We start from the raw sequence: 25,970 nt of genomic DNA, 5'->3' as shown, positions 1-25,970 counted from the left end.
GGATGCCAAACTTGTTCTGAATACAAAAGAAATTCTACTTTAATGATTTTTTCAGTTCAAGTTCATTTTTGTGAGAATGGTTCATTACTTGTAATATTTATATTTATCTATAGACACATAAATTTATCTAAATCTACCTATAGACGTGAAACTTTATTTAATATATAGACAGTAATATCAGGTACCAATACCAGAGAACAAACTGTAAGATAATTGTTGTTCCACTGCTGCAGAAAAAACAGACATAGAAACGAGAAACTAAACCAAACAACTCGCCAATTCGACATATGGTGCGATGTTGTTCAAGTTCCATCGGGACCCTTTCCTCCTACTCCTTCTTTCGATCAAGTTGTCCCATCGCTGCGCCGGATGCATCGCTGTCAAACTGCAACTGCAATGCAAAAGGTGTTACAAGTACCAACCATTCGTCAGCGGTATCCATTAATAAACAGATTCGAACCGCAGATGCAAACCGTCCAAGTGACAGAATACTAAAAAATACGAGTTGGACGACTTTAGAAGACACAAAGTTTCTTACAACTTCAAACATATACACTTCCCGATATAGCTGGAAGTGCAAAGAAACCTCTAACCATAGTTGGTTGACTGTTTTGGCCACTACGTACAAGGATGCCAAACTTGTTCTGAATACAAAAGAAATTCTACTTTAATGATTTTTTCAGTTCAAGTTCATTTTTGTGAGAATGGTTCATTACTTGTAATATTTATATTTATCTATAGACACATAAATTTATCTAAATCTACCTATAGACGTGAAACTTTATTTAATATATAGACAGTAATATCAGGTACCAATACCAGAGAACAAACTGTAAGATAATTGTTGTTCCACTGCTGCAGAAAAACAGACATAGAAACGAGAAACTAAACCAAACAACTCGCCAATTCGACATATGGTGCGATGTTGTTCAAGTTCCATCGGGACCCTTTCCTCCTACTCCTTCTTTCGATCAAGTTGTCCCATCGCTGCGCCGGATGCATCGCTGTCAAACTGCAACTGCAATGCAAAAGGTGTTACAAGTACCAACCATTCGTCAGCGGTATCCATTAATAAACAGATTCGAACCGCAGATGCAAACCGTCCAAACGGGTTGGGTTGAAACTGTGATCAATTGGTGTGTCCTTTTTTTTCTCTGCTGCGGGTCACATCGAGTGCATCGATATTGTTCACCCCTTTCCAATCCAATCATCTGGTGAAGGTGGTCGAGTGGACCTTTCTTTTTTGTTTGTTTGTTGCAGAAATGAAATGATTCCATTCTTTGCTCGTCGTTACGCTGCAACTGGTGTGCCGAGCTTTTCATTTTTCCCCTTTTTTCCATCCATCGGTAGGTGTTGATTGGGCGCTTTTGCGCCGGTTCTTCAGCTTCAGTTCTTTCGGCTGTGTGTGGCTCATCTATCATATTTTTATTCATGCAGGCAGGTTAGCCAGCCGAACCGAACACCCTCATCCAAATGGGTTTCATTTGTTGCTTCTTCTTTTGCGTTGATTTTCCTCTCAATCTGGTTGCCAAGGTTAAAACGTGTCCGAAAGAGCTGTGTCGAAAAAGTGTGCAGATTCAGAAAATAATTTAACCCATACGCAGAGGGTGTTTCAAACGGCAAGCCAAACAGATGCATCGAGCTTGTTCGTTTTCCATGCAGTTTGACCAGTTCCATCGTCATTTACGACAAAACGCAGAATAAGGGAGAGAAAAAAGAAGCAAATTACAAGAAGGAAAATGAAATTGTTACTCGTCTGCAAGAGCAAATCGAGCCAAATGGAAAGGTTTCACCGTGAGGCATCTCTTTTGCTATGGTTATCTGTTTTTACCAGCTGTTTCGTTGAAATTCATTTTTAACATGAAGACTCTTGAGTAGTTAATTCTTCTTTTTTACATGTTTTTATTGGTTTTTTAAATACCAAACTTTTTTTTAATAAAAAAGCATTCTTTATTTTCATTTGATAAGTCACGAGCAAAAAATTCAAATGGTATCATAACAAATTAAGTGTTGTGTTGTCACCTAAACACGTTTCAATTGTTTCAATCGTTTTGTACACTTGTTATCCACTTCGTCCAAATTAATCCAAATTAATTTGAACAAGTTGATCTTAAAACAAAATTACCAAAACGTCAAATGTTCTCCTATCAAACAGTACCAAAATGTACCGTAAAAGTAATTCGTGCGAAGTCAGAACATGCTAAATAAAATTCTTTACAACTGAGTATATAACACTTTTATTTTAAACTCTTAAACTTTTTTGTTGGAACAAAGGATTCCTTCAAAACAACGCAAATTTAAATACATGAAATACAATTCAACAAAAGATGTTTGACAGTTCAGACGTAAAAAATGATTCATTACCGACTCATTCGAAACGCCAGTTGGAATCGGTTTTCCAAGTTCGTCTCACGCTTGAACGATCTTCATCCTCTGCCAAAAGCTTCGCACCGTCCACCATTCGCATATGTTTGCGCGCAGGTTACGGTGCATGCTTTATGAGGGAAAACAAACCGTAAAACAAAACGCCGTTCCGAGACCGTCGATCAAACACCTTTTCGGGAGAGGTCGGTTTGAACGGAAGGAGCCGGCAAGATGGATGAATTATGATAACCGCATGGCGCACATGCGCGTTTGATGGAAAGATCACCTGAAGCCGCCGTTTCTACGCCTATTAACGAAGGAAAGCACGCGCGCAAACGCAGCGCTAATAGGATTAAAGGTGCGTGTTAAAAAGTCGAACCAGAAACACGAGACCACGAGGAAGGAAGACATTACGGTACGCTCAAAGGGAAAGAATCGATCGCGAAGTGAAGATTTATAGCTCGCTAAAGTGTGTCCTTTTGGAGGAAAACATGCAAGCCGGCGCGAGGGAGGAGATCGATCGGCTGAGTTGTACTGTTTTCTTTTGCTCCTCAGCAGTGTGGGATGGCCGGACACTCGGATCGACACTGGAGCTCATTATCCTTCCGTTACGGTCGTTGAGAGCTGTAGGAAAACGTCTGCTTTGCAACACGACCGCTCTCAAACGTGTGTTGCGTCTTGCGTGCTGTAACATTACTGTGTCCTTTGCCTCGGAAAAAGAACCCCGTCAAGGGTCACTGGCAGTTGAGCAACTACCGCGCTTTCGAGAGGTTCCTTTTCCAAACCATCGACAACAATCCCTGGACCCTCCAGAAGGGCCAAAGGGCATTCCGGTTCGAAAGCAGCTTTGCCGCTACGGCGTTTCGGACGACCTAATCCCATTCGCTGCACTCTCCTCGCCCGACTGTAATCGCATTAAAGCTTTGCATGCCACCGGATTTGGCGTCCTTTGGACCACACTACGCATTGACCTGCGTCATCGAGATTGAGACATTTTTGCGTGCGTGTTTTACCCAGCGTATAAAAAGTGCGAAATTTGCCTCTGAGGACTCGTTGGGGATTAAATTCGTTCCCGAACGCAATTTCCTTGCGAGACGTCGACCATGTTGATTAAGATAAGTAATAGGCGAGAAATTTAATTTTAACTGACAGAATTGAGTCCCTCTTAAGACCTCAATGAACTCAAAGGCGATGAATGAAGGTTATGGGTTCCTCCTTCGAGGGTAAGACGGAATCTCATTTATTTCCTTGTGGAACAAAACTGTCCTTCCTATTACCGGCACTCGATAGCATCTCTAGGCTGACAGACCGCACGCGCTCGCATTCGGTGCACAATTTGGATTCCACAAAAAGTTGATCAATCACGCCGTGTCACGACCCTCGTTAGCGACCTTTTTTCCGCGGATGTTACATCGGGGTTTGGGGGGGGGAGAAAACACATCATTAAACTAATCTACGGGTCCAAGAAAATATTTCCATTTCCCCGCAAAACCAACGGAACCCGCAGAGGGGTCGCAAAGGCGCGCGCGCGTACCCCAAGGAAATGAAAAACATCACTTCTGATGGTGGTGTGCAGATTGGCATTTAAATTTTCAGAAAATTTCAATTAATATCCAACTCGGGACCCCTTGCAAAGACCCCCGCTTCGGAGATTCCGTCGCACGTGGCAACGCTTTTGAGGTTCAAGCTTCCGGATTCCTAATCCCCTGCCTAGATGTATGATTTTTCTTTTCTTGCGACCCTCCTTAAACTTAAAACCTTGCGACCTCAACGTCTTCGAGCGCATTCAGCTCGAGCTCGAGCGGTTGAAAAATGACTCGATCACCAACGATCCCGATCCTCTCCCCACACTTTTTTTTCCCGGAGCGGAACTTCCGAAGGCGACGCCAAATGGAAGGAAAGGAAAATAACCCTCGATTTTATCTTGCGGTAACTAAGACACGTGTACGCAACAGCCGCGGGACCCTCTCGAGGGGTGTCTTATTTGGTGAAATCGATTCCATCACCTTCGAAAGGTTGCGGAAGGTCACGGCGTTCAAGAGAAGGTCAGGAAAAAAGGGGCCCGCGGGAAGGAGAAGTGGAATCCTTGAAGAAAATTCCAACGGAACCATTTGTTGTGAAGAGGGATGAATCAAAGTAGACAGGCGTTGAAATGAATCAGCGGTTGCTGCGTTTCCGATAATGAGCTATAATATTAGAAACAACAATTTGTTCGGTGTAGTTAACACACGATAAGTAGCACTAAACGAACAGATTATGATACAAACGAGTAATCAAACAAATAGCTACCAAATAGCAAGAAATATCCGTCTTTTACATGGTATATGCTCTTCTTTATTGTGTCTTTGATTTCCGCACCAATTCAAACTTGTGTATAAATAATTCTACTCTTCGAAAAAAAAAGTATCTTATCCTAGAAACAACAATCTCTTACAACACTACGACCTTTTCGACCTCCCACGCTCTAATCTCTAATCCATTACCTTGAATATCTTTGATTCCGTTTGCTCGTTTTGCTTTCTTTTGGCTCCATTGAAAGGGATGCTCCTTCGCTTCTCTAATCCTACACACTAAACCGCTAGAGATAACTCCCCTACACGATAACGATAACTCCTGGCGAGTAACTTAGTCCTGAGTCGAGGATCTCCTCGGTAGTGAGATGTCCCCTTACATTTTGCTCAGTCTTTGGATTGTGTTAAACTTGTCCTACATAACCTCAACGCACCACCTCCCCGGTTTGTGCGACTAGCGTTTGGCTTCAAGTACAGGATATACTCAAATCAGAGGTAGCTGATAAACACCGATTGCGGGTCGAGGCGACAAAACTTTTCACCGTAGTTTTGTGTCCACGCCTTGATGGAAAAAATAAATACTTAGTTGGTAAGCTGTCGTGACTCCCCGTGGCATTCGATTTCGTTACGCCACCATAGAAATTTTGATTTGCTTTGAAATCGTCACCATCGGGTACCTATTTACAAAAAGATTGATAAACTGCCGGTGGCGTGAGCTAAGAGACCGACCAGCATATCAGTGCGCCTTGCGGGCGATGTGCAGGAAGAACCCGATTCGATCCTCGCTCTTCTCGCCGCACATGTTGCACTTGAACACATCGTCGTACCCGTGGTAGCCCATGTGGATGGTGTAGAGGACATCATCCCGGAACGCGATATCACAGTACTTGCACTCGAGGGAACGCTGCTGCTGGCCGACGGCTGAGGTACCGGTCGGTTTCGCCGTCGTTGCACTCTGCTGTCGGGAGCCGTCCTCTTTGGAGGGTGCGCCCTGCGAGCAGGTGACGGACGTTGGAGCTGGCGGTGGGTCCTCCTTGGCCGGTACATCCTCGTCCTCGTACTGCGTATCCATGTCGTTCGATCCGGCGGAAGTAAGGGCACTGAGTTGAGCCAACTTGAAGGCGCGTCCCTTGCGACGACTCCGTTCAGATTTACCTCCAGCGACACCACCAGTCGAAGGTGTCTGCGGGTTGGCAACTGGCGTGGTCTGAGGGTAACCGTCGTCGTACAGCGTCGGGCACTCACCGTTGCTACTCGCATCCGGCTCACTGTCCGGACCGGTTTGATCAAAGCATGACGTTCCGTTCGCCATCACCGACGCGGAACTGTCGGCCGCAGCGGCCGTTATTTGCTTCAGGAGTTCCTCGCCCAGGGAGGTGCTACCATTGCTCGAGCTGGTCTTCACCGACAGATCGTTGTCCTCGGAGCTGGAACTATGGTTGTTGTTGTTGTTGTTGTTGTTCAGCTTATCACCACCGGCTAGCTGGCCCATCAGGCTCTGCTGGAAGTGCGTCGGTGAGAGCTGCCCGATCATGTTGGCCTGCTGGTCGGCAAACATCTGGAAGTTGAGGTTCAGGTACGGGAACAGGGGCAGATTGCCATTGGCGGCCGCATTCTTAAACATGTGCGCCAGCGGGTTCGGGAACAGCTGATGGGGAAAGAGGTTGCGCATCAGCCCGTTCGAGGGTTGACCTCCCGGTGGTGTAAACGGTGGCTGTACTCCTCCTCCCTGGTGGTTCTGTGGTGTCAGTGGAGTCTGATCGAGGTGGTGTTGTTGCTGATCTCGCTGCTGTTGCTGCTGCTGCTGGGATCGCTTCTCGGCTAACTCCAGCTTCATCTGGAGCTTCTGCTCGGCAGTCTTCTGAGGTTTCGCCTTCGGACCTCGCCGAGTGCCGTAAACATCGATGATGGGCAGCGGGTTCGGTGTACCGTCCAGGTTGAGCACCACGTCCGGCTTGTGGGCGTACTTGCGCAGATGCAGCTTGAGCGAGTGACAGTACTTGGTGGCGTAGTTACAGTCGGCACACCGGTACTGGAACACGTTCGAGTGCGACTTCATGTGCGAGTTCAGCATCGACTTGTTGACGCAGCTGTAGCTACACTTCGGACACTGGAACGGCTTCGAGCGCTGGTGGTTGCGCAGATGGTACTCCAGGTGGTGCTTGTACTCCGTCACGAACGGGCACTTCGGGCAGGTCAGCATCTTTTCCGGCTTGATGTGGTTGCGCGTGTGCTCCCAGAAATTCAGCTTCGTTACGGCGACAAAGTCGCACTGCTTACATTTGAACTTCTTCACCTGCCCGTGCGAGTTCACCTTCGGCTTGCGGATCCCATCCTCATCTTCACTCCCATCGTACGACACGTCCTCGCAGTCCGACGCTCCGTGCTGTTCGTCGCCCTCCTTCACGGGCGTTTCGTTCGCCTCCTTCGGTGACTTCGGTGGTGTCACGTCCATCGGTGGCGTATGCGTTGGCGTGAGCGTCGGATTGGTCGTGTACACCGAGTCCACCTTACCGAAGCCCCTGTTCGGCGTGGACAACCTGGTCTGGGTGGGTGGACCCTGTTGTTGCTGCTGCTGCTGCTGCTGACTCGGTGGTACCAGCAGCCCCGAATATCCCGGTGGCGTCAGTGGATTAAACCCGAGCGGATTATAGCCGGACATCAGGTTAGCGCCCGCCTTCGACTCGAAGAAGCCACTCTTGCCACTCAGCGAGTCCATACTGTCCACACTCTGCGGTGACGTTGGGCTCGAATGGTCGTGACCGTGTCCGCTGGACAGCGGTGTATCCGTCTGCTGCATAACCGTGTGGGAACCGTGCAGGTGATGATGGTGATGATGGTGGTTCGAAAGATGGTGCAGGCTATGATGATGGTGAGGGTGCAGCTGGTGCTGGTGATAGTCGAGCGGTTCCGATTTGATCGATAGATCGAACCAGTTGGCTGTATTCGTCGACTGCTGCTGATCCAACGGTTGTGGCAGTACTGCCGCCGCATTAGCCGTCGTTGGTCCCGTTGGTGTAGACATCACTGTATCGAAGTTCTGCATTCTGCGAAATAGAACAACCGAAAACGACCGTTTTGAAAAACATTGCCAAAGAAGCCATCAATAAAACACACGCCATACTTTATTTCCCTTATATTTCCTCGGGTTGTTTTTTCCCCCGTTTCCTCTCCCTCACCCGAGGGGAGATGATTGTGAATGGATAGTGACCGAACCCAAATGCAAAGCCCATTAGAAGTCTTCCCCTTCGAGTGACGGCGTGTGCGGAAGTAAACAGGACGATACTGGTTTTCTCCTTCCTTCCGCCGCACTTTCACCCACCGGGTGAATGTATTCGCACATAAGTGTGCTGCGAGAAAACATACAAACACACACACACGCAGACGCAATCGTGTGCTGTACGCCCTCTCGTGTGTAGCTAAAACCACCCCCGAAAATTAAATGCCTCGTCTGGGAAAGAACCCGGCCCGGGGAGGGAAAAAAACCCATCTAAAGAGAATCGAAAGGGAAAACCCCCGTAGCCACCACACAACAAGGAAGCAATCCGACTTCGGCAACGCAACCTTCCTCCGGTCCTGTGCCACCCTTTCGGGGCCTCCGGTTGCCTCTCCCCCCCTTCCCGACAGCATCCGGCCATTGCTGTCATGCTGGTGATTATTTTTATTTTTATCGTGCTTTTTATTTGCTCCGCTGGGGGAGGCCTATATCTTGCGTTGGGCCCTTCTTGAGAGAGAGGCCCCGCTTGTTCTTCTTCCGCCCTTCGTTCCCTTCTACCCGCCATCTGCGTTGGTGTGTCTCGCCTCGTTAATGCCGACACGACCCTGGAGTGGATGCTGTGTGTACACAGCAACTGGGAAAACTAGAACCCCAAAACTTCGCACTCCCTTTCGGTGCGCGTTCTTTCCCGAACGAAAAGCGTACAAGCGTTGTTTTTGACCGCCGCTTTTTTTTGTTGGGGGATTTTTTCTTTCCTCCTGAAATGGATACGAATTTTGCAGATTTTCCCTCTGCCCCAAAACGGTGTGGAGTTGTGGAAAATCGATACCACTAGCAAGCGAAATAAGTACGGCGTCGTTTGGTTGGACTTTTTTCGGTTTTTCTTTCTTCCTCTTCCGCACTTTAATATATCCTCCCCCTGGCTCATTGTAATCCAGCATCATTTTTCCTTCCGACGCTGACATGCGTTTTTTTTTTGTTTTGTATTTGTGCTTGTCGGGCCCGTCGTCGTCTTGTCGTCGTTCTCTTGGCCTCTCGAGGAGGCTTTTTTACTGTATTTATACCCCCGGAACCCGGGGTGTAGTTAGTACATAACGATTATATACCGAGATGAGTGAAGGTTTCGTTGTCGGTTTCGGGTTGTTGTTTTACTTTTTTTCCCCCTACTTTGGGACGCCATTATCGTCGGTAGGAAAATGGCTCCAGGTTGGGAGGAATTGGTGGTGGATTAAATCGTTTGATTGTGCGGCGGATTGGCTAGTTTTTTTGTTGGGTTTCCAGGCAAGGGAAGCAGAATATTTCTATTCCATGTTTCGTGTAAAACGAAGTTTTGTAGCAGATCAGAATATAGAATAATATAAAACAAAAAAAACTTCCCTATCTTTCTACTTTTCTGCTTTATGGTGTCAAAAGCAGAATCACAAATCGGTTTGTTACAAATGCATGAAGATAAAATGTATCACAAGTTTTATAAAGAGATGCATTAAGATCATATACGAATAACACCCTATTAAGTGGGATTTGAATAAGAAGAAATTGCAAAAGGTTTGAAAACATTTTTTCTACAAATACGAAAATAGTTTGTCTCAAGAGTACAAATAAAAATTAAAAACAAGGAAGAATAATAGTACGGAAAAGCACGCACCGAACCGTGATTCATCTTTCCCCCATGAACCGCCCAGGGAGCAATTCGTGGCAGTCACTCCCAAACAAAAACCCAAGCCCTCCTCCCCCCCCCGGTCCGGACCATTTTCTCGCGGCCCATAAAACAATCTGACGACTTTACGACCCGACCCGAAGGGGCACCGGATCGACACCGACACGATCTTCGTACCCCCTTATTATGATTCCATTGCCAAAAAGGGTAAATGCACCCGCGGGCGAAAGATGTGCTCGAAAGGCGGCGGACACAAGAACAACAAAACCGATCGGGGTGGCGTACGTAGGGAAAGTGAAAAAGTTTGTCGAAAAACTTTCCCACCGCCTTCGCCTGCTAAGGTCCCACAATATTTTCCCTTTTTTTTACGGCACTTTTCCCGAGCACGATCGTGCGACAATTGAGATCTTTACGCACAGTTCATACCCTTCGGTGAACCGTACATTTATCCAGATATTCCGGGGTAGAAGAAAATCCCCGCATCGGACGAAAGGATGCCGGTCCCGAGGCTGAAACCAGGACAATTCAAGGAAGCTCTAGGCCTGGGCCTGACTTTCAGACACTTCGACGCTCCGATTCGTTACGCCCGCCCTCACGCACGCATCGAGATGCAAATGTGTCGAGAAACGGGTGACCTCAGCCCACAAGGTCCCAAACGCTCTACCTAAGAAAATGCCCTTTGGAAAAAGTCAATTCCATTCCGGCCGTAAAATCCCTAGCAGCCCAAGAGGAGTGTCTGGTGGCTGTAAAACTTGCCTCCGCCGAAGCACAAAAGAGTTGTCCTTCGGCCGAAGGGATGGATAAATGGATGGATGGTGAAATTTTTCAATACCCACATACCCCCGGGGGAAGGCGTAACTGGGTCAATCGGCTTTCGCCTTCGGAATGGAAGTAGTAATAGTAAAAGTACTTTTTTATGGTTGTTACTTTCTCCCTTTTTTTTGCACTGCGAAGGGATTTGTGGTGTGTCCTCCAGAGGGTTTCAGCTGGTTACTGCCCAATACCTTTCGAAGGTTAAATACGCCATCTTACCTGATCTGATTTCGATGCAAATGCAGGATCCAGCTGCGATGTTCAATGTATTTTTCTTGTGACTCGATCGTCCCAGAACGCTACAGCATTTCTTTCCGTTGCTTCCGACGAAACGTTATCCGTTTTGTTTGACTCTTTATTCCTCGCCCAAAGGGCAGGATATAAATAATTTCCACCACACTTGTATCGTATGTCGAGCGGTTAGGTTTGTTTTGTTTTTTGTTTGTAAATTTGCTTCAATTGCCACCAAATTAATAACGTCTCAATCGGTTCACTTTTCGGCCACTTCGCTTGAGGAATATTCTCACTTAACCAACAAAAAGCGTAACTTCTCCACGTTTCCTGATTGTCTCTATGCGGTGTTATGTTGTTGAAACTGTCGCTTGATTGCCTTCCGGACGACCGTCGTTTTTCCCGTCGATGCCGTTCGCTCCGCTCGGAGTCACACCACTTTACTCGACGGTAGCGATTTAAAAACTGATCCGAGATTTTTTGGAACCTGCCATACAAACCAGCGACATCCCTAGGGGTAGTCATCGACTGGCGGCGGGGCTGGAAAGGGACGGCCGTTTCAATCAGCTCAACCATCTCCCTCCCGGTCAGCCCAAAAGGGCCCGATGATCGGCTAGGGTGTGCGTGTGCGTGTGCGTACGAGCGAGAAGGACTAAAGGTTAACGATGGGAAGAAGAGAAGGGCCGCCCGAGGGAGGTAGATTTCGGAAGTGGCGAACAGCTTCAAGACGGGCCAGGGCGAGATGGGAAATCTTCGGCTTGGGCCGAGAAGAACGCCGTCGCTAAGGTCAGAAGGAAAATTGATTTTTCTCTGTGTGTTTACGCTTCCCTGGAATACTTTTTTCCGTTTTTGTTCGTTCTATTCGTTCGCTTTTTCCTCCCCCGAATGGTCGAAAGGGAAAGTGAGCGTGTGTGCGAGTGCTGGATGGATTACCCGCTCCGGTACCCTTTCCCAGCAAACCCGTTAATAGTGTCTACAGTTCTTAAAAATGGTTCCTTACCAATGGCAACTTTCTCCGGCGTTTCGTAAGGGGTTACAAAACACCATTTTAGAAAGCGACTTTCATTAATGATGCATTAGGCATTCTTAGGCCTTTTCAAAGTCTCTCAAAACGGACTGTTTTCAACCCACATTATTACTTAGAGTCGATTTGCATGTTTCAAATTGAAGTTACATTTTCTGTATTTTCTGAATTGAATTTCTGAATTCATTTTCTGTAACAGTGTCACTATTTTCTCTACATTTGTTTCATATTGAAAATCTATGATCCGGTTTATTCTTGCTGTTAAATATATCAAGTACTCCGATAAATATACCTTAGTATTTTACACTGTTTCATAAACTATTATTACTACAGACTCAAATATCAAGAAATATTTGGTAAGTCTTTTTCCTAAAGGTATAAGTACTTAAAATCGACTAATACCTATTTTGTTCAAGAAATGTTTTTAGTACATGCAGCAGTGTTCGAATATTATTCAGTTAAAATTTTATTACGTGTGTGAAAAACTCTCATTCTTATTTTTACTATACCCATAAATTTAATGAAAGTAAAGCCTTTCATTTCTTTGACGTGTTCTGCAAATTCTGAATTAACATTTTTTAAATGATGTCATCATCATATAACTACCAACACATCAATCTAATATACATACGATAACTGAACATTGGTAGAAAAACGAAAAATAAATGTTCAAGTGAACTGAAACATTTAGTAAATGTTTCCGATATGAGTAAAATATTATTTGTTTAATGAAAGTTTTGGTTTTTTAAACACACTTTTATTTTAGTATTCTACACGATCAAATTTTTGAATTTACTCCACAAATCTACTTCTTTGTATCGCACTTTTCATCAATTTCAAGTCATAGTTGTCCTTCGTGGATTTTATTTATTGTAACAAAATTTATCGAAACCGAAATTGTGGTTTGGTTTTCCGTTAATGGTTTTTTAACAAAGATTTTCCCTATTACCACTCTTTGGAATTTCCAGTGCGCTTCCATTGATATGTAGATTTTCCGGTCTCTAACTGGAACCGGTCGGGGTTGTATCATTAGATTGTGTAATTTGGTTCCAACCTAACACCGACAGCTCCCTGCCACCGGTACCGAAGGCTCGGCTTTAATTGCTTTTAAAATGCACTTTAACGATGCACGGTCCAGGCTGCACCGTCATCCACCGATCGGCCCGGAGCCGCTGGCGCGGGGACAAATTAATGAAAATAAATATTTCTGTTTTGTCAGCCCGTTAAAACAACACCACCATCGCAACGAGCCCAATTGTGAGCTCCGTATCGAGTGGAATCATGTTTCAAACGATGACCACTTCTAGCGCGCGCTGTGGAAGTGTGGCCAGATGGAAGCGGAGTGGCCATTTATGGTGACCACTTTCCAGCGCCACAGTAATGGCCGGCACTTATGGCTTGCCGCCAGGGCGCCCGAACTCGAATTCATTATTTACATTCATAATTTTGTCCCATCGCTCGGGGACTGCTCCGTGGTAGGCTTTGCTGAGGACGCCCTGTGTGTACGGTTCTATCAAAATGGTAATCAAAACCGATTAAATACAGCAGATAGCATTACAGGAAACACAGGGTAAGAGAGTGTTACATAGCAAAATGCAAACAAAATGTGCGAGTAACCGGGATAGAGTAAGCGCAAATATAGTGTGGAGCAAGGGAGATAAAAAGGAAAAGAAGTGAGAAAAGACACAAGAGAAAGGCAAACAACTGCAACACATATCGATATTTTCATCGAGAAAATTGTGTACGAGGGAAAAAAAGTTTTGGGAAAAAAATCCTGTTCATCCACCCCCAACAGCACACAATGGCTCTCCACCCACACAATTCGGCCCTTTAACGTACAGGGAAAGCGTCTGATGGAAATGGATAGAGTTTTCGCCAGTGGGAACACTCCCTCAGGACTTTTTACTTTCTTCGCTGCACGTGCTGCATGCAACCATGCGTCCAAAAAGAAATGATGTGGGTATTTGTTCGTACTATAAGCTAAAGGGAGCCAAAACGACAACAAAAAAGCAGCCATGATAAATCCTTGGCCAAAGATAGTGGATGGATTTGGACGCCAGAGCTTAGTTGAACCTATGTAAGCCCGGGGAATTTATTTAGATATTCGGACGAATAACGTTGGAGAGAAAAAGTGTATCCTTTTCGTCCCCCACATTTCGCTTTCCGCGATGGGCAGGAAGGAAGGAAAATGACATGAGATGTTCGTTTTGCTAGCGTGCACTATGATCTAGGATTATGTGTTAAAAGATATGTGTGTACAGATATTATCAAATTATTTAAAATTGAATTTAATTTATCAAAGGAGGTCAAATGCACTAAAAACCTCTTAGCAAGACTCCTATAAAATAAAATTGTTATAGCAATAAAAGTTTAACTATAACTATCTTGCTATCCTTGGTTCTACTGTTTTCGTGTTTAATGTAATCAACTTTGACGCTAATAAAATTGACGTTTAGAAAAACTTATTTTAAAATTATCCAAAAAACCAAGAGAACAAAGGGCCAACTAATTTTGTTAAAATAAAAGAGGGGCCACCTACCTGAAAGTTGTAAAGCCGTAAACTTCTGGAGTCAAAAAACAAATGGTTTTCTTTGATGTCTTTTCTTTAAAAAGTTCATTTTGCTTAAGCATGAATGATAATTAAATGTACTAAAACGAAAAACTATGTATGAAAAGAGAACAAAGTTTTATGTGAATTAATTTCGACTGAATAAAAAAGGGGCTTTCCTAAAAGTAGCTTAAGAGAATTTAGATAATTTTTTTCCCATAGTGATCCAGGCGTTGCGTGCATTTTTTTTGCCATCATCGTCCCAGGCGTCGCCATGGCAACACGTCATTCAATTCGGTTATCCGAAACGGAAAAACCAGTACCCGGTAAAATGGTGGTGACAGCGCCGTGCTAGCAGAAGGACAACGTAAACATTTGCGAATACTCGACGGGAAACCATCGATGCGTAAAATACAGACGAACATTGGCACAAAAACGCAACCACGCGCAGAAAAACCAAAATCACTTCTTTCTTTCATTTCATCGTGGCCTAATGTCTACATTTGTGTTGTTGCTATTACTGTTGGGGGATGAATCAAAATCTCTGTTCCATCGAGTGGCGCCATTTTCTATCGTTTTGCTGGTTCGAGCTAAAAAAAGCTCCCCCAAAACAAGATGCCATTACTAACATTACGACGGCAAGGGAGAATGGTTTTGGAGCCCGGCACACGCACACACCAAACGAGTCCGGAAATGATGGAAATGGCGTTGAGTTTTTGGAGGGATACGGAACCGAAGAAAAAATAAGCCGAAACCACGACCACCGGAAAACGGGAAATCCCCCAGAGAAGGGGGGAGAAGAAAAAATAACCCAACGCAAGGGAAGCGCAACGACACAAACAAGTAAAACGCGTTCGGTGTGCATGTGTGTTAGTGCGCCACGCTTGAAGTGGGAGCGAAAAACTCGTCCCCTAGGGCAGTTGTTGCCGTCATCCTATTTATTTATCCTCCGTTTCACGTACCCCTCCACCTTGGCTACGGCCAGCAAACGAAACTCCGGTCCGCTTTCCCGGCGCGGCTGTGTGTGCGCCCTCCGTGGCGCACTGGCGATGATGGAAAAACGGAGGGTCGGAAATCTTGTTTTACTTTTTATACATAAAAGCCACAGCTTGCCTTGAGTCCGGAGGACGACGCACAACGAAAATCGAAAGCATCGAATGGACTGAAGAGGGGAATGTTAGAATGGAGGGTGAAGGGATGCTGTATTTTTTAGCTTTATATACCCACAAGGTACACAAGCACGCACACGCGGTACAAAGCACGGATCCCGATGCGTATTGGACGATTGCGTAAGCGTAAACATAAAAAATCGCTTTCAATCGCATCAAAGAACACTCCCCTTTCGAGGTGGAACAATGTGGAAAACGTGTGGAAACGAAAAAAACAACGACACACCACTCGAGCTCGATTGGAGAAGCCTCCTCGGATTGGTGCTCGGTTTTTACTGAGCAGGGAGGTTTTTTTGGTTTTGCTCGTTCTTTCTCCGGTAGATTTGGAGAGGGTTGAAAGAATGGGATTTGTGTGGTTTTTTATTCAACGAAAAATGGTTCGCCCGCGAAACAAAATGGTGGACCCACTGAATGGCGGAAAACAAAACCGTGACGTTGGTATTGTAAAGTTTTAGAGTGTAACTTTTGCAGAACTACTTTTAAATAAAGCCAAATAGCCCATCTATCAAATTTATCATCCGTACAGCGTACTGGTATTTAGCATCTTCTATCAATAAAAACATTTTTACTTCTTAACAGTACGAAAAAGAAAACCCATATACTCATTTTATGTTTTCGGTGATAAAATAACACGGAAACTATTAATTTACGGAAACTTACACAATTCCGAAACATCAAAATAATTGTGCGACAATTAAATAAAGAATGGTCGAATTTTTCCCATATTCCTTTTGTTTTGATTTATTATTTCCTCTTTGTCAATTTGTATACATATTACGTTAAAATTTCAGTTTCTTATCGTAGTTTTCTTTATATCTTGTTTTAAAACGATTTATCAAGGACTGACAAAAGTGGCTTCATATAGACACAAACACTAAGATTCACTCATTTAAAAATGTTAAAACGTTTTGATGTGATTTCGTGTAGGAACGACAATCATATTTGTTTAAAATAAGAAAAAAAGAAATGCATTTTACTCAAAATAGGTTTCCTTTATTTTCATTTATTATATTCCTATTAATGACTCACAGAAGTTACAGTTGTTCGAAATCAAGACTGATTATTCGGTTCATTTGTCGGAGAAAACATTTGTACAGTATTATCTTCTCACTTCAATATCGATTATTTTGAAGAAGCAAAATCGGAAACGATAGAACTCGGTCCAACCACACACAAACGCACTGCCCTGTGTGTAACAGCATGTGTACGGAGGCGTTCCTATATCTGGCCATAAATTACACTATCAAAGCCCATGGTCAACGTGTTGCACTGTCGGCTGCACCATTGCACGCCGTGCAATCTCATATTTGCTGAGCGATTATTTATGGAAGGATTATGACTAATCTCGCGCCGAAGTGCGCTCTCCTGCTCGGAAGCCATTGTGCCGATGGTCGCTGGATCGCTCATGGCAAACAGCCTTCCCTCTATGATGAGCCACGGATCTTGTTCGAACAAGTCCCTACCGCGTTGACCACAGGCGGTCGAAACAACTTATCATCAAGACACCCAGTCTCCTCTCTGCACTGACGCGAAGATGTCTTATCGCGCCATCCCAACACCGACATGGCCGACTTCGCCGCAACGAAACAAAGCAAATGCAGCAAAGTGTGTGTCGGGGAAAAAAATAAATGCTTCCGCCCCTCCCACGCCTTCGGTTGCATGTTTAACCTGCTGGGATGGTGACCAGGGTGGCCTTGTACGGTTGAGGCTGATGACACCATCCATGGTTGATTTTTTGATAGTGGCTCAGGCTGCCGATAATGAAAACCGCTCCGGATGACAACGCATATTGCGTCTTGTTCGACAGTTGTTCATTGGAGGAATTGGGGATTTTTAAAACAATAATGCCCACATGTTTACCTAATGATAGACCAACAAAACCCCAGTATGGCATCGTATTTGTCACAACATGACATAGATGTGATTTCCGACACATAAAATACATGTTGATTCCGTGAACTTACAGACCAAGTTGTTCTTCAACCATAGCTTCCGATCACGACCTAGAAATCTCTCAAAATAACATTTTAGGCACAATAGGTCAATAAAACTTTTACAGTGATATTATGATTCGTAATCGTACTCTTAACCGTACCGAAGATGAGCTGTTATTTTGTGAACAAATATATATAAGAATCATTTCGATAACATTTAATGTCAAGAACATCGAATTTTTTAAAACACTAGCGAATTTGTTGGCGTCAATTGGAAAAGATACAGTTTGGAGTTGAGTTTGAATCTTATGGGGACATTCATGAATCTTTAATGAATCATCATGGTTCTTTGTTGCGTATGGAATCAAGCGAACCAGAACAAAGAAAAATCTTTGGCAAATCTCTCTGGAATCACAGATTCATGATTCAGATCCAGATGCTTATTCAACTCTAGTATGGATAAATGAGGCTGCCTTCTATTCTTCTAACTCTATGATATACCAACTACTTTTAAAACCATCACATTGTGTTAATAAATACACCCAAAAACGGATATGTTAAGGAAAACTTGGGAACGAAAGTAAGGTTTGCCAACGAAAAGGAATATTGATACTCAAAATCTTTATTTGGAAAAAAAACTTATAAAAACTTACTACGAACATGAAATTAATTTCCCAAAACTCATTTTTCGTAACGCTTGGTGTGACAAACAGTATAATGCAGAATACATTTTTCATTATTTTGCAAAAGTTATGAGAATACGTATTTAAATCACAACTGGGCCTCAAGATAAACTAAGAAAGTGTGAACAATTAACATACTTGAAGTCAATAAATATTACTATCAGTTAGAAACATTAAGAAGTAGTTTGTAGACAATGCTGTATGCTGCAATTTATAAAACTGAGCGACTTCCACTGGCCCTGCTGAAAATGTAGGGAGTAAGGCTGTTTTTTTAAGAATTTGGAAACATTGCTTGGGTTGTTTGTAAAACAATGAACATCCCAAGAAGAACGAGCTGTTTAATCGGTTTATCGCATCATAAATGGTAGCAAACGAAGCAACAAAACACATCCGATACATCACCGCCTGCTTGGTAGTATCCTCGTAGACTCTGAACATTCTCCAATGTGCTAACCGTTGTGTGATCCGCTGTACACTTACCGTATTTCAGTTGTATGTTTACTCATTTCACTTTCGTTTTCTTACGCTATCTTTCTCGTACGTACTTTCCTCTGTATCTGTATGGTTTGCCTGTTTCCCTTCTGCTGCGGATTAGTTAGATCGATGTAGTGCTGCTCTAGTGTTTAGTGATCGATTTTTTTCCCACCACTAACGAACGCTCGCTGTGCTGACGCGTACGCGTTGCCTGCGCCGTATGTAAAGTAGTAGTTTAGTGATTCGCCGTACCCTGTAGCACTGTTACTTACGCTGTGTAGATAGTCGGCGCGTTGGGCAGGTTGACGCACCACCCTGTGTAGGTAACACTCGTGTTTCATTCTATTCTCTTCCATTTCGACTTCGGATTCGATTGTCGATTAAAAGCAAAAGGATGCTGACATGCGGAGGGCAGTAGCACTGCACTCGTCGTCACACACCCACACGAACACCCACGCCCGCCTTGTAGTATTGCCTGTAGTTGTGCATCTCTCATCTTTGCTATCCCATTCGTATCTAGCAGATCGAACACTTTTTAGCTAAACTATTAACTTAACCGTAATCAAAGCAAGTAAACTAAACCCAACTAAAACAACAGCAACAAAGTAGCAAACAATTACAATGAAAGGATCAGAACGACCCATAGTCACCGACAACCCAACCAATCGCCCCACTTTTCCAGGTGTCTGAAACGGATCTGGAAGTAATAGAAGCGACCGGTCGCAGTCCCGCGGAAGATGCCGGCCTCGGACTGGCATCGACGATGCCGGACATCCGCAATCGGTACTTGTTGCTCTAGCCTCTCTCTAGTTCGCCGAAGGATCGGAAGGATGGTTTACTTAATGTTCTTTTTTTTCTTATCTATTCTCCTGTTTAATTTTCTCTTTTTCTTGAACATTTTATTGTTTTATTTTATGTGTGTGTGTATGTTTGGGTGTGTTTGTGGAAATGTGCGTTTGTGTGTGCTTATCCTTTTGTTCTTTTATTGTACCCTGTTTTGGTTGTTTTCATTAAATCGTTACTTGAACTTATGAAAACCACCCTGTGCCGCGGGCGCGGGGGGTTCGTGGCTTAACGTCGCATTTAACAATCCGTTCCCGCCGATCGGGCCGAAATGTGCGCCGCCAGGCCGCCAGCACCGCTACCGTATCGGCCCATGTCAGCAGGACCGATCCTTCACCAACACGCCACGTCCCGCCACTTGAACGCATCGTTGGCCGACATTCCGCATAATCCCCTCACGGTCACGCCCAACCGTCTGAACTTTGCCGGCGGCCCATCGGCGGCCCTCGGCGTCGGCGGCGTCGGTGGCGTCGGTGGCTTGCATCACCTGAACCGCCACAAAATCTCCTCCTCGTCTAGCGACGTCGTAAAACAGTTAAAGAATAAGGTGATTGTTTTGATTGCATTATTTGTCAGCTTGTTTTTATGTTTTCGTTTCGATCTTCGTTTCTCGTTCATCCCTCGGGCACTAAACTTCATTTACATTTATATTTGGTTGGTTTATACTTTCTAATTTACTTTTACATTCTTTTTTATGTTCCTAACCAGTTTCCTATTTTCTTTACATATTTATACCGACTTTTTATCTATGCTATTTTGTTTTTTTTTCAAATTCATCGTTTTCTACTGCGTCCACACTACGTCACTAATTTTGAGTTTGTTTATTATTTTATAAAATTATTTCCACCTCAAGGAAAATGTGTTCCCATGTTTAGAGCTAGCTGGTTCTTATTCGTGATGTGAGTGTGTGTGTGCGATTGAACCGTTTGCGATGAATTCAAACCCCAAACAGCTTTACGTTGTGTAGCTATCGTGTAGAGTTTCATGTCGTAGCAGTACCACGCTAGTCCTATAAACTTTAATGTGAGTTTGTGATGAAACAATACCAAAATCGTAACTAATGTTGCTCCCATTTCCAGTACCTTCTCCATAACGCTGTGAGGAAAAAGGGTTTGCTTTCCAAAAAAACGCTCCCATATTTAAGAGTGGAAACGAGACAATCAAACTATCAGTTAATCGTTTCGCACCTTAATATGTATGCCCTTTCTATAAACAAATTATAGAATATAGAATATCATGGTTAAACCGTTCATTAAAAGTGTTGTTAAATAGAATAGCGAAATAGTCTTACAATCTTTCTCCACCGAGGAGAATTTGAACAGCATAAAACCCCACATATAACACACCGACACAAGAACACCACCTCGAAAACACACACCAGACAAAAACAGTAACAACACAAAAACGACACGTGGTGTCTTGCCGTCGTGTTTTCTTCCGAACGAATCTCCATTTTGCCGTTCTATCACCACCTGAACTGACACCTTTTCATACTGTTAAAGCCACCGAGTTTTCATCACCATCACGGAGAGAACTACCTTCACCCACCATTATCAACTTTTTTATCGGTTTCATTTTGCGTTCGGTACGGTTTTCCTGTGCGTCACTCGCGTGTACTTTTCGATTTTGGTTTTTCGTTCACACACATGAACACCACTTGTTGCCGATGGATACAGCTTTCGCTGACCAATACTAATGCTTCTGTTTCCCCATACGTTCTTCTCCTTTTTTTTTTTTTGATCTGCTATAACCCTAAATGTTGCATCCATTTGGATCCTCGCCAGGACTATAATGATCCGACACGACCCAGGAGAGGAAGCGAGACTCAGCTATCTAGGGCAGATTACGACTCGGTAAGTAGAAGATTGCGTTCTCCTCCCCATATCAAACATCTTTTGTTAGTTTTAATAACTACTACAACGTTCAAATATTCACACGCTTGTACTTTTACCGATGCGTTACCAAAGGATCAGGTAAGTAACGCTAATACGATCGTGATTAGTGTACAATCAGATCAAAATTCGTGCCATCACACCTCATAGTGGTTTCAGCTGTGCTCAGCCGTAACCTTTCATCGTGGTCTTACGTTTTGTTATCTCCTAGAGTTGAACAAATTTAGTGTACTTCCAAATGTATAGACCCTACGGCTAGTATAACGGTCGACTTCATTTTCACCAGTTCATTCTCTAGGTTACAATAATTGAACAACAATTTGGTATTAGACAATTAAGCCACTTTTTGAATACATTAGTATCAACATAGGCTCGTTATAAGAAAGTTTCCGAAAGCTTGCCAAGGCTAGCGTTTAGTGTTCAGCATAGTGCAATATATAGAAACGTATTCCAAATCTTTCACCTTATACTTTGTACACAACCTAAGTTAATCAAATCTAAATAGCTCTCGTTCCTGATAGTTTGATTTACATAGGTTAAATTAGAACTCCCTCGAAACGCTCGGTGTGAATATTACATTTCAACCTCCCCTGAGATAGTCGGGTCTGAAAACGAACTCCTGCATCGACGAATCACACTCACACGTGTTTCTACACGCCACGAAAAAGCGATCGAGCTATAGGACTAGGCAAAATGTGCCATTTTTCGACGCGTGTCATCACGACTGCACTGGAAACCGTTTGGATTTCCAAAAAACAAAGCACACACTTGATTTTCCCCCCACCACGCTGAATCGCTACCACATCGCCACATCACCCGTTTGCCGTGGTGTTTGTTCTATATAATGCCCGAAGATGAATTTTGATGTTTTTAATTCGTATTCGCCCGCAAACTTACAGGGAAGCTACTTAGATGGAATACGATCACATTTAGGTGGTTTAACGCAACGAGTCAAATCTTGGTACTGGGGAAGACCTCTCGTAAGTGCAACCAAATACATTTTTACCTCTTCTAATGCTCTTCTTTTCGTTTCGTTCGTTGAACATGCCTTTCTTTGATTTCCGTACCACTCAATAACGCGACAGTTTCGTTCTATCGTGTCGCACATTAAAGTTCAATTTGCCGTTGTTCATATCTCTGTTCAAAATAATTGCTCCATATGTTTTAGTATTTAAAACAAGTTTTAAATTTTTTGTTGATTATATTTTTTTTCCTTTTCGTATAACTTTATTTGATGTTTTTTTTTCAACCAATTCCTGTTTGTATATCAACTATATTTTTTTAAACCATTGGAAAACATCTTCATTTCCGTGGTTGATCATATTTTGGTTGACCGAACAAAATGTTAACACCACAACGGTAGCATTGTTTAGATGCACCAACAAATCGGCATTACGAAGCAAGAATTGTGTCCATTTTTATAAGTATGAAACATTTTCAGTGAATTTGAATACAGATCTACCAACCGAAACCATCATTATAGTTATGTTTGTAGACCAATCCGTTTGTTATTCCATTTTTGTTTTGTCATTTGTTTTCTCTGGTATTATAACCAAACAAAACAGAACATTAAAAATATTAACCCGTTTTTTCATGGCTGTTTCATCTTTGAACTGTTTTATCATTCTTGGCCGTAGTGAATGGAATGCGCAATTCAATTATTAAAAGTTTCATGTGTAGTAGATAGTTTATTTTCGGTAGAGTTGTGCCTCTATTAACACACTGCATGTACATATTTGGCAACATTCTCGCAAGCAAATATTTTGCAGACCAAAACAGAGCATTCGTTCTCAACATGTGGATAAAATTGAATTTTCAGTGATGACAGGGCACTTATGTATGTATCAAAGCGTGCAAACTGATATTTATATGAATGGACACTTTCACAAAGCAAAACAATTGATAATTACAATTCTTATCGCCCCCTTTTGTTTGTTTTTATTCCATTTTTATTAAAAACTCCTTTTTGAAAGCCCACTTTCACTTGCCACCAATTTTGAATTCAAGTGTTCCCTTTTTCGCACTTCCAACAAGCATGGGGCACCTTTCTCTTAGTATCAAGGATTGAAACGAACGACGCAGAACATTTTCCACTCGAAATGCAACCCTGCGAGCGTAGGGTCACGAAAAGCTCTTGACACACACATAATTGTAAAATAATGAATTTGTTCATTCATCTGCTCCACACAAGCCACACTCTAAACATAATCACTTCAAACGTGAACGTATAACAATAAACAGTATTGAAACAGTATTAAACAAAGAACAATCAGCTGTCGAGTGATCGAGGGAAAAGTTGAAATTATCGTACTTTCAAAAGTCCCAGACATTAAATTATCGCAAGTTACCTCCGTAATTACCGTAAACTATTCGGTAAGACAATATGCGATCCATTTTATATCAGTTTCATCAAAGAAACCACCAGTTGTGGCTTTATTAGCAAGTATCATTTCTAATCATTTCAGTTGAGTAATGTTGTACGAAAGCGCTCTGAAGAGTAGACTATTTTTTTTTTTTTTTTTATTGTGTTAGCTTTCTCGTTGTTTTTTATCACATTTTATCTTTCTGTTTTTAATGCGTTTATTTTTCTTTCTGCCAAAACCATTGTAATACTCTGCCTCTTGCTTAAGTTCGTTGAATGGACCGTTGGTTTATTGCTAATTCAACCGGTTGTGTTTGTTGGTATGTTTGTATGTTTTTCGACCGTATGTTCGTTGACTTGTTTATGTGTTTCGTTGTATTTCTATAAATTCTGCAACACTCGCACGAGTGCGCTAAGGTCGGGGCAGAGTTCTATGTTGTTTGCGAGAGATTCTAATTCATTTTTATTTAGCTTCATTCGCGGTGGAAAGCGCCGTCGTGATTGTCGAGACGTGTTATCGTTATTTAAAACACAGTAAATTTTTTCATTTGGGTGCCATTCTTTCTTTTCTTTTCTTCTTCTATGTTTCTTCTGCCCGTACTTGAAACCAAACTGGTTCTGTTCGAACAAAACAAAAACCAAAAAAAACTCTCGAAACCTTCCCACTTCTGCTGGTAAACTAAACACAACCCACACACGCACGCGCTCCAACGCTCTAGGAATTGTCGATAAAGTTGTCTAGAAGTTTTGATATGAATGATGAGGACGGAGCGGGAGGGACACTGTTAGGAACCGATCCGGGTGTCAGACGGCATCAGGTAAATGATCTATGTGCTGTGCTGTGCCTCATATGTTCGAATTATGTGTTTTTTAACCCCCCTTCACATCCCAAAAACCTAATAAAAAAAATAAACCCCCCGTGGTCAAACTGTTATCCTTGCCGATGGATAACAAACAAGTTTAGCCAAAGGGTGAAATATTTTCTTCCAAACATGCAACCCAAAGCAAGTCATCCCAACAATAGAAAATGATCATAAAGCACACAATTGAAAATCGAACAAACTAAAAACTTATCCCGTTGCGTAGAGCAGCACAAGTTTTGTTCACCGTTTGAAGGCATTGTCGTGTTAAAACATTCTAGCGCAAGTGTTGCTTCGTGTTGCGCCCAGGATCATCCGTGCGTTATGCTAGCGTTGTTATGAATGTGTGTATTGTTCAGTTAGTTTAGGTTGTGAAACTGTGACTTCTCGATTGCACCATCCAGCTCTACTAAAGCAACAGGGTTGAACAAGGAAAACACAGTACACTGGAACATGACACATGATAACACAGTAAAAAAGTAAATCATAAACAGACTCACATGGCGCCTGAAAGTAGACTCTTGATAGATTCGTTAAGTAGCAGTAGTTAGATCCCATTTTCGCCAATTTGCTTCGTATCATTTCATAACCTTCGATTGACAGCAAATTCGTAAACCTACACTTTATGCGTCACTTTGGATCATTTTTCAAAAACACCTAAAAATAATTAAAAGAAAATTCCTAAACGCACGCAATCATACAGAGCAAATGCAACTTAAAATATCTCAAACATTGCCATTAAAAATACTTTAATAATCATTAGATTACACTTTTTGCTTAATCAGAGCCATTTATATAGCAGTGTGTAATTTTCGTCTTATCTTATTACCATATGTTTGTACGAAAAACATGCATATTCGTTCGTTTTTTTAGAACCAATTTTAGCGCATCTTCTTTAGGATTCATTGTGATCTTGACACCATTTGAATCATTTGATTTTACCGTCTAAATTGAAGTTTTTCCATATCGTAAACAATGGCTTACTTTAGTACTTACGAGCAGTTGTAATTTACTAGTGAATGATAGTATTAGCTATGACCATGTGTGACTGTTTGTTTTATAAATTTGATACCATATACTACGCACGGAACGTCTTGTAAAGGGAAGACTTATTTCTTTCCCTAATATCCTAAACACTTCGTCGATTTGTAACGCCTTTAAAACTCGATAATAAGTGGAACAAGGGATCAAGTGACAAGGAAAGGTGAATTGTTTGTTTTTCTGAAACTTCCTTGTCACTTAAGGGCCTTTTCTGTATGGCTTCCCTGTTGAAAACCCTCTTTGGCACAAACAAAAAACTTGCACAAGGTGAAATTGTTCGATGTACGTTGGTGCTTTGCATCGTCTTTCCTTCAACCTACCACTTTTTATTTCCTTCCCATCGCGCGCCTAGTCAATGCAACGCCTGCCTTTGGACCAGAACGGATCGTCGCTGGAACAGAATCAAGATCAACCACCACATATAGTACCTGATCATAGAGGAAATCTTCATATAACCGTTAAAAAGTCGAAGCCAATCCTCGGCATCGCCATCGAGGGCGGTGCGAACACGAAGCATCCGCTGCCACGCATCATCAACATCCACGTAAGTGTATTTTGCTTGGGAAA

At 42.9% G+C, this 25,970-nt stretch overlaps 1 protein-coding gene across 1 annotated transcript in view; it reads left to right on the top strand.

Annotated features, from left to right (window-relative positions):
* The window catches only part of LOC131261209 (uncharacterized), a 61,013-nt gene that overhangs the window by 34,701 nt on the left and 342 nt on the right, over nucleotides 1-25,970 (top strand). The window contains exons 11-17 of the mRNA XM_058263179.1: nucleotides 19,088-19,188; nucleotides 19,534-19,795; nucleotides 21,033-21,101; nucleotides 21,216-21,221; nucleotides 22,040-22,120; nucleotides 24,222-24,320; nucleotides 25,756-25,947. Of these exons, the coding sequence (XP_058119162.1) occupies nucleotides 19,088-19,188; nucleotides 19,534-19,795; nucleotides 21,033-21,101; nucleotides 21,216-21,221; nucleotides 22,040-22,120; nucleotides 24,222-24,320; nucleotides 25,756-25,947 (810 nt within the window). The remainder of the gene's footprint in view (nucleotides 1-19,087; nucleotides 19,189-19,533; nucleotides 19,796-21,032; nucleotides 21,102-21,215; nucleotides 21,222-22,039; nucleotides 22,121-24,221; nucleotides 24,321-25,755; nucleotides 25,948-25,970) is intronic.

Source organism: Anopheles coustani, chromosome 3 (genome assembly GCF_943734705.1).
Source record: "Anopheles coustani chromosome 3, idAnoCousDA_361_x.2, whole genome shotgun sequence".
Lineage (NCBI taxonomy): Eukaryota > Metazoa > Arthropoda > Insecta > Diptera > Culicidae > Anopheles > Anopheles coustani.
This window is presented reverse-complemented; position numbering and strand designations above follow the sequence as displayed.